The sequence below is a fragment of the Lagopus leucura genome, unplaced genomic scaffold, assembly GCF_019238085.1.
Source record: "Lagopus leucura isolate 7727_CA_CO unplaced genomic scaffold, USGS_WTPT01 Super-Scaffold_100015, whole genome shotgun sequence".
In the NCBI taxonomy this organism is placed as follows: domain Eukaryota; kingdom Metazoa; phylum Chordata; class Aves; order Galliformes; family Phasianidae; genus Lagopus; species Lagopus leucura.
In genome coordinates this window covers 7,770,632-7,783,741 of record NW_024962269.1, presented here as the reverse complement: position 1 = coordinate 7,783,741, position 13,110 = coordinate 7,770,632, and the positions used below count along the sequence as shown (strand labels likewise).

At 37.6% G+C, this 13,110-nt stretch overlaps 1 protein-coding gene across 4 annotated transcripts in view; it reads right to left on the bottom strand.

Moving 5' to 3' along the window:
- Positions 1 to 13,110, bottom strand: part of GALK2 (galactokinase 2) — a 48,997-nt gene that overhangs the window by 34,122 nt on the left and 1,765 nt on the right. For all 4 annotated transcript variants that reach the window (XM_042875976.1, XM_042875978.1, XM_042875979.1 and 1 more), the window contains exons 2-5: positions 12,634 to 12,722; positions 11,380 to 11,503; positions 6,604 to 6,694; positions 3,625 to 3,771 (exon numbers count right to left, since the gene is read on the bottom strand). In XM_042875976.1, coding sequence (XP_042731910.1) covers positions 3,625 to 3,771; positions 6,604 to 6,694; positions 11,380 to 11,503; positions 12,634 to 12,722 — 451 coding nt within the window. The remainder of the gene's footprint in view (positions 1 to 3,624; positions 3,772 to 6,603; positions 6,695 to 11,379; positions 11,504 to 12,633; positions 12,723 to 13,110) is intronic.

Sequence of the window (13,110 nt, the reverse complement as noted above, 5' to 3'; positions counted from 1 at the left end):
TTAGTTTTGATGTACTTTTCACAATAAGTGTGTGCACAGCTGCCCAGGCTTGAGCAACAGAAAAGAAATATTAGGGTGCCTGAAGAGAACTTAGAACCACAAGATTTAACATTTGGACAGCAACGCTATCATCACATCTTTCAAGTAAATCTAATTATTCAAAAGTACTAAATGATTTTCTGTACTCATTAGTTCCTACCGTGAAACACAAAGCTGGGACAACTTAGAGCATTATTCTGTTTCCTTTACAAAAAGTATCTTTTCCCGATGAAAAGATATACAAAAGATTGATTTTGTAACAGTAAAATAAAAATCACTTTAAAATCAAATGCTAATACTGAGCACTGCCATTGCTTAAGTGATGCCAGCAGCCTCAGACTGGTATCCTGTCTGAAGAAGGAAAATGGATTCTTTTTAAAGATGGCATTCTAGATTTTCCATCTTGCTGTTTGAATGCTCTTGCACTGCTGCAACTGGTTAGCACTGCACATCTGGCTGAATTGTCTCACACTCGTCTTTTCCCTAAACCATTGTGTATGTGTGTGATGGGTTTTTTAAAAAATACTGTATGCCGACTGAAACAATGCCCTATTGCAGACTGCTACACACAATAATTAGAGAGCATATTTTTTCCTGATTTTGTTTCCAATGTCAAAATGTGCTATTTTTAAATTAAGCCACCATGAAATTCTAAGTATGTTTTTACAGTATTTTTCGTGTTGGGGCTTGGTTTTTTCAGGCCTCTTAATCTTCTAGGCCCAGACTTCACACTGGAAGTGTTATCTCATAAAATCTCTAAATTTCAACAACTTTTACTCTGCAGCTGCTATTTAAAACTTACATTTATCAGGAAAGAGAGCACATAACTCAAATGTTCTAATAAAAATAGTTTAATAGAAGCAAAACAGATAAATGTTCCATTCAGTAAAAGGTCAATTTGTCATACTTTTGGCTACAGAAGCACTACCATTCAGCCAAATTTGATTCCAAAGCCAAAAGTTCTACGTCCTGCTGCTGCGGACCATAGTATTAAGATTTTGCAAAGTTCATCAGACTAATGAGGGGCAAAAAGCCAATCTTTTCTCATAAAATTACTGAGACAGTACACCCCAATGACCAGATGTTGTTACTTATAAATACTATTATTTACAACTTTTGAAAATGTAAGTATCTGAAAATAAATTGAGGGGCAGAGGTAAAGTGATTATTTCTTCCATAAAAATAAGCTAACAAATATCCAGAGCCCTAAAAATGCAAGGTCCTGGTTTGGTTTCTGGACTGCTCTCAGTTCTGATTAGCTAAGAAGTCCACTGCCATGAGGGAGCTCCCAGCCAATACACAGACAGCATTCCTGGATCCTGCACGGGTTGCATTTGACACCGGCACAGGACGCATGAGGACCCACAGAAATCACCAGAGCACTTTCTGTGCTTCTGAAGGCCGACAGGCCGCGGCTGCACTAATTTGTGCTCCCACAAGCACTGCCTTATACAGTGCAGTTACGAACATAGGACGTTCCATACAAACATGTGGAAGGACTTCTTGACAGTAAGGGTGATGGAGCACTGAACAGGCTGCACAGAGAAGTGGTGGAGTCTCCTTCTGTGTCTATCTAAGCACACAAAACCTTGGATACATTCTTGACTGCTCCTGTGTTGACTACTGGGAATCCTCATCTGTAGATGAGTTGCTCTCTTTTTCATCACAGGTGCTAAATATTTGGCTGCAGACAGCAGGAGTTCCTGGCAAAAATGTGGGATTGTGTCTCTTGTGTATGCACAATTATGTTTGAGACACATTAACTTTTAGCACCATTTTCAACCAGCAAGCAAGAGAAATGTTGGGACACATGAGGACAAGGAAAGACATTAAGTGTAGTCCCTGTCTTCCCTTTGATCCACCGCAAAAATGCTGAAGAGAGTTTTGCACCTTTTTTTAGAACAAGTCTGACATAATTCCACTGATTACTCACAGGCCTTGGGTAAATTCAGCTCAAGATACACACTGTATCATTTATTCTCTGAAGAAAGCTCTGCAGTATTTCTTGGAATAATGAAACCTGGCTTCTGGTTTTCCACTTACAGATCTCTACTACATAGTAAAAGTTGGGCTTTCTAACCTCTGTCAGTTTTATGGACTTTGCAGATACCCAGTTTCTCTCTGAACAGATGCTCTCCAGTGACTTTGATCAGGAGTTCCCAAGCTTAGCTCATTTGGTTACCACCACCAGAGATGCTGCTGACCTGTGATGTGAGCACCTATGCAAAAGCAGAAGCTTCTTGGCAGGCCAGGTACACATGTATAAAAGAAGCACATCTGTCACCTCCAACCTATTCCTGTAAACTCTCACCCATCAAATTGGGATCCCCAGTTGCATACCTTCAAATACCATTGCACTGTGTCTCACCTTACAAACTACAGCCTCTGCTAAACATGTAATCCCTTACTTACCTTTTGACTATACATAGCACCAACACAAAGCAAGGTGACAGTGACTGTGGCTGCATCCTGCTTCTTGGAAAGCCACCCCATCTTATGAACTCTGCTTCATGCTGCCTTAGCCCTACTTGATACCTTCCTGAAGCACCCACGTTGAGCTGTGCAATGTGAGTTGGAGAACTTAATGCTGAGCAGATTATTGAAACTACAACCACACTGAGAAGCCAGCCAGAACTGATCAGAAAAAACTTTCTGTGTGGAACTGTTTACCTTATGGCTTAGAGAAGTGCTTGTATACAAGCATAGTTAACAGCTGCCATCACCGTGTACCACGGTGTCTTCTTGAGTTGTCTTTGTAACATAATTTGGGAATTTCTGACTTACTTAGACAATAGGCAAAAATATGCATAACAGTCATATTTAGGTCTGTTCTTTTCCTGATGATGTTCTAATTTAAGATCCTAGTTTCACTTAACCAGACATTTTTACTGGAGAGAACTTCATTCCCATACAGCACTTTCAAGAACCATGACTCCTCCAGAAATTCTTATGACATGAGCCAAATTCTGCTAGCACTTGTATTGGTAACAGGTCACATACTTGGGGTTTGGTTTTAGACTAATGTTTGTTTAAAAAAGTGAGGAATACATTTTGCATTATAAGCATGTTCATTCCAAAAAAACTGTGAAAAAAATAAGAAGAATCAGATGGAAGAATTTTACCTCTACTTTGTGCTGATTATATAATTTATCAAAAAAAAAAAACCCACCAAAAAACTGTTTCACAGGCCTCCAACAGATGCTCTGCTGTTAGAGCCATGAAAAGTCATTCAGGGAGAGGGTAAAGGCCTCGGGGGTGTGGTCCACATCCTTTAGCACATATATCCTCAGTCCTGGCCTGCAGATAGCACATCTGGTCCAGGCATGGACCTGATGGTTGTCCAAAACACAGGCTTACAATAATGCTCCTTTTTCAGCTTTAATGTAAGCCTGTTTTCTTGCCAAATTCAAATCCTGCCAAAATTTGGCCAAAGATATTTGCTCAATTGTGCAATATCTTAAGTTTATATCCAACAACTCTTTGCAAAAACAATTGCATCGTGTTTTTAATGTTTACAGGCATTAACAATATTTAATTTTAAGTAGAATTTTACTGCTGACACTCTTGTGTTTTACAGTAAATTACCTTGGAGAGGGTTTTTCCATTAGCTTTTAGGGTCACGAGTCCTGCACAGCACACCAAAGCACTGGAGCTAGAAAGACCAGAACTTGGAGGGATGGTTCCATCTAGCAGACAATTCATTCCAGTTGGGTTATTAAGACCAAAATGTTCCTAACAATGAAAAAATAAACAATCTCAGTTTCAAGTACAGACAGGCTCAGGCTTGCAATTATCTGATACTTAGAAAGAGAATCTTTCTGCTAAGTTGCTGGAACCAAGGACCTGCTTCTGGTATCTTCAAAATAAAGCAAAATTTTCATTCTATTCTTCAAGAACAAAGCCAATGGTAGGGCTTCAGCTAAAGGTATGTCTGCAATTCCTGTGCACAAACATATATGGGCTGACAGAACTGTACCCCGAGCAGAATTCAGGGTGGGCTAAATGTCCAAGAATTTACCGAGCTTCGTGGGTGGGTTTTACAGCACTGGCTCAGCTCTAAGCTGTCGTGGTGACAGTACCAGAGGTTACCTCTACTTTTGTCCTTAGCTCCTCACTTTATGCATCCCGAAGTGCGTAAAGTCCACATCATGCCTTACTTCTAATGCAGACACGTGGTATTAGAGCCACGTCATGCTGATCAGGAAGTAGTAGCCATTTATCTGAGGTCAAAGCCAAATACTCCTATCTCCTGGGCTACCCATGGTACTGGCACTGAGAAAACCACAGTGGTACTGGAAAGACGTTATGCTTTGGGAGGAACCAGCAGTGATAGTATCTGTCATGCTATTTCTAGAATAAATAGTGTCACATTTTTACATATATGAGAAGTTATCAGAGATGATACACTTAACACAGAAGTCGTAAGTCCTGTGCACATATTTTTTAATTACTCTTTAGTTACTTTTTTTTCAAATTTGCCATAACTCTAAAATTTTACTCGTTACTTTGAAGAAAACATGCAAAATACATACAAAAAATCTTCAAATATATATAGAGGATATATGAATAGCTACATTCTGATATAGATTGATATGTTGATAAACTATGTTATAATAACCAGAAAAATACTGTCAATGATCAGAGAAATGGCTGTGTTTCTATACAGAAATGCCCACCTTCAAAAGATTTCTACTTTTCCTAACCATAAATACCAAAGGTAGAGATCAGAAAACACAAAGCATCTCCTTTAATGTTTTCTGTTATCACTTCAGATTAAAATATCCCTTTCTACAAATGGAAGGGAATTCATACCTGAAATACTACTTCTGCCCTTCATGAAGAACACTAGACAGGCTTGTTCAAAAACAGACAATGCTTGAGTAACCAGAAACTGATCCACAGTTTCTGGACTGTCTTGAATGTGAATCAAGCTTGCAAACTTATCACGCGATGTTTAAATAGAAAATGTACTTCAGTCTCAAAAATGAAAATGGACTTTGCCAAGTTCTGCAATAGTTCTGTCCCAAAAGGATAGCATGTTCAACTTAATATAAACAGATTATCCCGCTGGACCCTCTAAATACTTGTATTTCAGTGTTTCTTAAGTCCGTAACATTTGTGCTTATTTTCTGCCAGTACTAGAGACTGAAAACCTGCTTTGCAAATTAACCTTCAAGTGTAAAAGTTTGTCCTTAGGAAACAAATCTCAGTAGCAGGCTGCAAAACACGTCAATTCGTCAAGCTAGCCTTAATACATGAAAAGATACACTGCAAAGAAACTTAATCTGTATCTTTACTTCTAGAGTCAATGCAATTTAAATGCATATTACTGAGCCATACAAAATTGAGAATACTCATGTTACTGCAAACATAGGTCTTTTTTTTTTTTTATGGGGGGTAGGGGCATGCTAAACATGGGGAGGGAGGGGTTTACTTAGGAGCTGTGGATAATAATAAAGTGATTTGGTCCAAATATCTTCTTTGGAAGATATAAGTGCCAGGTCTGATGCAGGCTTTCTTGGCTGTTTGCAATGCTTACCTATGGACCATCCTGTGGGGTAACTTAGATGGCCTACCCAGAGGAAAGTTTCAAAAGCACATTTTTCCATAATTTGAGCTGGTTGTGGATACCTGACCTTGTTTATCCCACTGTTTATCCCACCTGCCCCTCCAGAAAAGTCACTGGACTGACACTAAGTTGAGAAGTTACTGTGTTTTTTAACTCAGAGGGCCATGAATCATTTGCAAAGGGCAGGTGAGATTTACAAGAAGTCCCAGTTCTAAGTTCAGGCTGCCTCCCAGGACAATACTGACGATCAGCAGTTGGTTTCACAAGCAGTTCAGTCTTCAAACCAGTCCGGAGACAGGCTAGCTCACAGAGGAGAAGATAAAACTCAAATGAGCAGACAGGAAAACGTCTGTCTGTTCAGCGTTCCAGCCTGTACTGTACGTGTGCTGTTTCCTGCATAGCTGTACTCTTAACTCACTTAGGAAATTTTGAAATTCCCATTCAGATTCCACACTGTAAGTCTTGAATAAGTAGTGATTCTTACTGGATTATTCCTTCTGTATGCAATTTATTTATTTACTTTTATGATTTCTTTTGCCTACTGCATGAGCTTCACTCCGTTGCTGAGCATGAGTTGTAGGTTTCCAACATTAATGGAAATTAATTGCATTTTTTAAAATGTTTCCAAGGGAGGAAAAGGACTAAAATATGACCTTTGTGTCCTGGCAGACAAGCCTCTGAACCTCTCAAAAGCAAACTTTAATTATGTGATTCCATTGGGAAACATTCTTCTTTACTCTAAAATATAGAAATGCCATTGTGATTCATGAGTTTGATTGTAACTATACTGAATAAGAAACTATTTGTTATAATAATGTATGTAATAAGTATGAATATAGCAGTCTGCAATATTTTAAAACAAAACCACTCATCTCTTCAAATAATTGTATATTTAAAATAAAAGAGAATGCAGGGAGGTAGGTTGAAGGTGAATAGATACGCTTTTCATATTTTACTTCTGTGTTAATTTCATAAGTTAAATGAATTTGGCTTACCTGAATACCCTTCAGTCCACACAAGAAGTAGTTATGCCACTGAGGTTTGGTTTTGTTAATCTGAATGTTATTGACGGTAGTAGTGAAATCCCTGCAAAAACAGAAAAACCTTGTGGCTTTAACTTGTCAGTACCTTTAGTGTGAAAAAACATGGCTTATTACTGCCACCTGCTGATACACAAAAGCATTTCTATGTTAATCATTTGTTTCAGTGCATTTGGTTTCTCATACAGATCTTCGTTAGTCAGTTCTAAAGTGTATTTTAGTGTATTTTAATTCGGAAAATAAACTGCCTTTAGCACCCGTAGTCAAGGCAGCATGCCTTCCATCACATTTGTATAAGCTCTCCCAAATCTCTTTGAAAAGCATAAATCTAAGTAATCGCTCCTGTCAAACCTAGAATAGAGCTGAATATTCTTCAGGCTTCCCTGTGATCCCTGCTCAGGAATTCATCTTCATTTGCTCTGAATGGCAGATCACTAAATAGGCATATTGCTGCAAAATTCTATTACGTACGTTACAGGGTTTAATTAAAATAACAGTTTATCCATTTTCAGCATTTTTTTCATCTATCTCCAAGATAATGCTGATAATGAATTTTGAAATAATTTTGAATGTGTTAAAATGGTAAAGTTGAGTGTTGCTGAAGGAACCAATGCTACAGATAGGTTCTGCGGAAATGCCCATGGAGTGATGCGCCTTGGAGATACGTGCCTTAATCATCACAAAAGGCAGATTGTTTACAAGCCTATATTGCCAAACACCCAATAACTGTATCTACCTGAAGGCAGTACAGCAAATGTCTAACAGAGAAAAAGTAAAGGCACTGAGAATGTCAGAAAAAGATTTAAAAAATTACTCAAACCTGGCAGGCTGCAATTTGTGTTCCTGCTAACCTACAGTCTGATGCTAGCTATGTATTGGCAGCGTACAACCTACGGATCTCACACCCAGTATCAACTTAGAGTGACCACTTTGCTGCTTACACACTCCATTTCAATATTCAGTACATGATACAAAGCTATCAGAGATTGCTGTACAGTTTAATGAGTTGCTCTTCTTCAGTCGGAACGGTTCGGAATAGTGCCACTTACAGGACTCCATCAACAGTGCAGCACTGAGGAGTTGTACAAAGAAAAGTGCAAACTGTTGGTGACTGCAGAGCAGTAAGAAAGATCTGAACAGGAGTGCTACGATTACAATACAAGTGAAGTTCAAGAGTAGCAGTAAATTCTTCCAATTTGATTCGTGTGTGTTTGGAGCAGTCTTCCTGATAATAAAACAAAATTGTTTTTCTTATGGCTTTTAAACAAAAGGAAAAGAACAAAGTACAGTAAAATATGATCGTCAAAATTCATGAACAATAAAATAATCCTACGCTTCTTTAAGCTTGTTTTACACAATGATGGTATTTTTAAAAAGCAAAGATGATGGACAACAATGTGTAGGAGTGATTAAAAGAAAATGAATTTGAAGTCCTCTTTTCCTTGAAAAAGAGTTCTAAAGTATTTTATATACATAATTATTTTTATACAATCAGACAAAGTTAAGCTTAAATGAACAAAAAGACATATACTATGGGATATAGTTGCTGGCTCTCTAGATAAATTAAAATAATGACTTCTTAAAATGCATTTTGCATATTTCTGAAATCTTCTCACACAGAAAAAGAAAGAAAAGTTGGCTTTGAATTTGGCAAGATTCACATGCACATAATTCATACAAACACAGGATGTGGAACTGGCAAGGTCCCCAGAATACTGAAGTCTATTTTTTTTGTTATCACATTCAATTTGTTATAAAAACTCATTCCTAAATGTCCAAGCTTTATCTTAAATCAGTAAATCTTCAATCCTGCCTTTTGTCCTCATAGTGGCAGGTAGGCAGCTTGATATGAGTACTTTGAGGAAAAAAAAAGCAAAATTTACCATTAATGTAAAAAAACCTGATATTGTTTATTCCACACCTTCTATTTTGCATGAGGATCCCCTCCTCCAAGGCTAGATAGAAGCATTTAATTGGTCTGCATAATGAGAAGAGATCAGTTTTTTAAATAATGTGAAAAAAACACGTGGGTGATGTGTTCTTCCTTCCTTGATTAGTAATTAATCCTTACTACTGAAGACCAATTTGGCATTTTCTCACAGACCCTCCATGTTCTGTAGATTTTTTAGTTTATCTGACCTTTTAAAGAAGATTCTCAGGTCAAGCTTTCACGCTATCCTTTGATGCTATCCTTCGATATTTCTGAAGGCATTTTGTACGTGTTTTCTCCATGAAAAAAGATGCTGTGTGAAAGGAAGGTATCCAGAATTTCAAAAGTCTTTAACTTTTGAACAGCATCTTCATCTAAGTAATATTTAACAATCATTTGATCAGTTGGGATGCTTTATGACAAAAAGCAAACACAACAGTGTTTTGTTTTTCCTAAAGTTAACGCGAGCTATGGGAGTGGATGAGGGCTACAGAACTGTAACAAAAACAAGAATGAAATAGAGAACAGTGATTTTACAGAGCCTTATGGTTGGTCCTTGTTAGTGGAGGGTATTCACCACAGGTTTATGCCAGTGCAACAGTCTGGGGAAAAGATACACTGTCAACAATTTTGTTATATGATGTAACATTACAAGTGTTGAAAAGCATTTGTTATGAAATTATGAGCATGTTTTCACTTTGTTTTTAAGCAACAGCGTCCCAACAAAATAGAGAATGCTTAATGCCATATTCTGAAACCTCTTCTTGACTTATGGTTTAAAATGTATGATTTCAAACTGAAACCAAAGCAGATACATAAAAATAGTGACTATGCAGACGATTTGCATACAAAGGCTGTAATTCTAGATCTGTTAGGAACTTTAGGTGTCGCTGAAAGCATTGGTAGCATTGCATGTGCTACAGAGTGCCATTTCAATTGTTGTGTAATGTGCCAAATGCCAAAGACCATGTAAAAACATATGCCTTTTGTTTACTGCTTTGTTTAGTATCCTTTATAACAGCTTTCCCTAATCAAAGCTATTGAGGTTCTAGAACTTTGTCTTGCAGAATGGTTTTGCAATACAGCAGGTTTCTTCTACTCAGAGGTAAAGGTCCCACTCAGTTTCCTTCCCCCTTGCTCACCACTGCGTGTTCCCACTGTTAGCCCTGAGTTAGCTTTTTGTGCTGGGTGCATTGCCATGCAACTCACTAAAATGACAGAAAATCAGCCAGGCAAAAAAAATGGGTGAGTCGTGCAGTTTATCCTAAGAACAGACAAGTATTTCACCTGGTAAAAGTCAGAGGGTGTATCGATGTTGGAAGTGCAGACAAGGAAACTAGGGATAAAATAAACAAAACCAGGGCATACCCACTTGGGAGCGGCAAACCTTTAATTTAGCCCAGTCACACTGTGAAAATATACTCCACAAAGTGAGGGTAAAGTATTTGAATATTTATACGTTGTATGGAAGTGAAAATTCCTTTTAACTGCTTGACTTGCAAGCGGCAGCTCAGAACATATTTCTGTAAGATTTGAGCTTTAAGCAGGAATATATACATAACTACTTGCCACTCTTGGCACTGTGTTCCTGTCCCTGTGCTGCCATACGCTGTGCTTACAAGGAGTCATTTGCTATTGACTTAAACCAACGAAGCTGGTGCTGATTTGATTTTTGCAAAGTGCCTGTGAAATTTCATGTGGATGAATGACCTGATCTGAACTATCGAGCAACCACACAAATATCAGTTCATTTACAAAGAAGGAGGTGGGAAAAAAGCAGCTAGATCTGAATGGAATGGCAGGAATATTTCCATACGTTCAGTACTTGTGAGCACATATCTAGAACACTCTCTCCAGTTTGGGGGCTTCCCAATAACAGAAAAACATTGACAAACTGTAGAGAGTCCAGCATAAGACCGCCATGATGGTTACAAAGGTACTGTAGCACATCACTTATAAAAAGAGGTGAGGACAGCTGGTTTTATTCTGCAAAAGAAAATTATACGGGATAATCTAATGTGTCTTTGCCCACTCATCACATGGCTCCACTGAAGATATAACCAAACCTTTCTCAGACATATATGGAGACATGATGTAACAAACTGCAGCAAGAAAAAAATACAATTAGACATGAAAAAAATACTCTTCACAACAAGGACATCCAAACTGGAAAACTGGTTGCTCAAAGAGGTTATGGAGTTTCTACCTTTGGAGATTTTCAGAACTTTCATTAACAGCGCCCTGAACAACCTGCTGTAACTTTTTTGTCAACCACAGACTGGACCAGATGATCTCCAAAGGGCCCATAAGAACCTAAATTATTCAATGATTCTGTGTACAAGCAGCTGTGGAGGAAATGGAAGAAGGAATAGAGTGTCTTTATCCAGGATCATTGCTAAAGCCCTCGTGTTGTGAAAATACAGCCCCAGGTTCTCCAGAGCAAGGGAGTGTTAGCTTATATATGCAGTAATTGATTACAAAACATTTCACTCCCTTCCCCAGGAGAAATTGAACTGCTGCCAGTAGAGAAGGTTACATAAAGAATGATGAGCTAATAGAGGAGAGGGTTGCACTTCCAGAGTGATTGAAAATGAGTGGGAGACAGAGGCATTGAACTTATTGCTCTAAACTAATATATACAGCGTTGATCAAATTGGATTCCATTTGATTGTATCATTCCATGTACACAATTAAACTCCATACTGCAATCTAAGTTTGTCAAAACTCTGAAAAGTTAACCTATGATACACTTGCATAAAGAGGTTCATAAGAAATAGTGAATAAACAAAGCAATTACTTACAAGTACGAAGAATTTATATTGGCCAATTGCACAACTTCAGTCTTTACAGGTTCTACTGCAATCAAGATATCTTGTTCTATAGCCATAGGGAGCACGGCATAACCACAGTAGTCTATATGTTCTCCTACCAAAGAGACAGAGAATTAAAGAGATTTTTGCATAAGTCATTCTAGAGTAAGAGAAACAGGGCTTGTATAGACTTCAGTGTTGTTTACTAGATTAGACAACTTCTGAGTATAGTCCCAATTCTTACTATTTAAAGTACATCTGATAGTTTGGGGTATGTTTCCTCCATTTTGTATTTCCACACAGTGTTTGCTCTTTAGTGACTTTATCTATTGCATCTATTTACAAATCTTCACTTTTAACATTGGGTTATGAAAATTAAAGACCTCTACAAGTACTATTTTTCAGAATGAGAACAACTATATTATTTGTATACTTTTGTGTCAGTATGAAAAAATAATTCTAATTGGTGACATTTAACTGATGACTGGAAGAGATAAAGGCAGTATGTGACTTCCCAGTATGAGCTTTGCTCTGCACGTGTGGCAGATTCACTGGCTGCTGGACAAAGCTAGTGGAGGCCTTTCCTTCCATAAAATTTCTGAACTTTTTCCAAGAAAATTATAGTTACGTTTAAATAATAACTAACACACATATATATAACACACAAGGTAGCATTCAGACATGAAATGCATGTAGTGAACACACGCCTTTATGAATAAGACAGCTAACACATGCTGTTTAGATGTACACAGAACACCAAGATAAAAACTGTCATTAGTTGCACAAAAGTCTAATTATAATTTTAAAGCTCTGTTTTCTGGAGTTCTTTAACTTACAAAGCCTTCAAATGCATATGGTTACTCTATAAATATACAAGAAACTGAGCTCTAGGAAAAGCAAAAACCTAACACAGATAGAAAAATTTAAAGAAAATAAGGCTGCCATAGAAACAAAGGTAAGTTTTAGATAAATAATAATATGTCTCTCCAGGCAGCCAGTGAATCACAACCTGCTGCTTAGTGGATACGTCTCTATGGCTGAGTGAAAAAGAGATCATGGCAGAATCATTTCATGCCTTATCAGATGCATTGCTGTTTGGCTGGTTATATGTGGTAACTGAAGTCACTTAAGCAACTTACGTAGGAAAAAAAACCAACAAAAACATTATTTTAAATTATAAGTTTTAGGTTGCAATGTTTTTGTGATAGCAGATAAAGTAACAAAAGATTAATATTGCTCTTTTACCTATTAAGTTGACTCTCCCTGGTGCACGAACATAAAACTTGGGAGCTGATCCAAATTTTGCTATAAAACTCTCCTTCAGCTTCAGCAATCTGAAAGGCAAGTTGGAAACCTTCAGAGGGACAATAGTTGGATAAAAGGAAGTCTACAGCCTAAATTGTGTTCTCAAGTAAATTTGATTCAACTTTTTGAAGTACATGGAGTTTTTTCTGTTATATCAGGAGCAACATTAAGTTGTGTATTCCTGCTCTTCACCTGACATTGTGACAGAGATGACTTAGAAAACAACATCCGAATTAGTAAGAAATTTGTTTGAAAAGGGTGGGAGGAGCTTTACTTTTATTTAGTCCTGTCTAGCTTGTCTCTAGCCAAAGACAGTGTAGGTTGTTGCTTGTGGCAGCCAAATATCATGGCCTTCACCTAATTTTCCTATGCCACAGCTCTCTAAAACTATTTTACAGCAGTCTGGCAATGTGGATT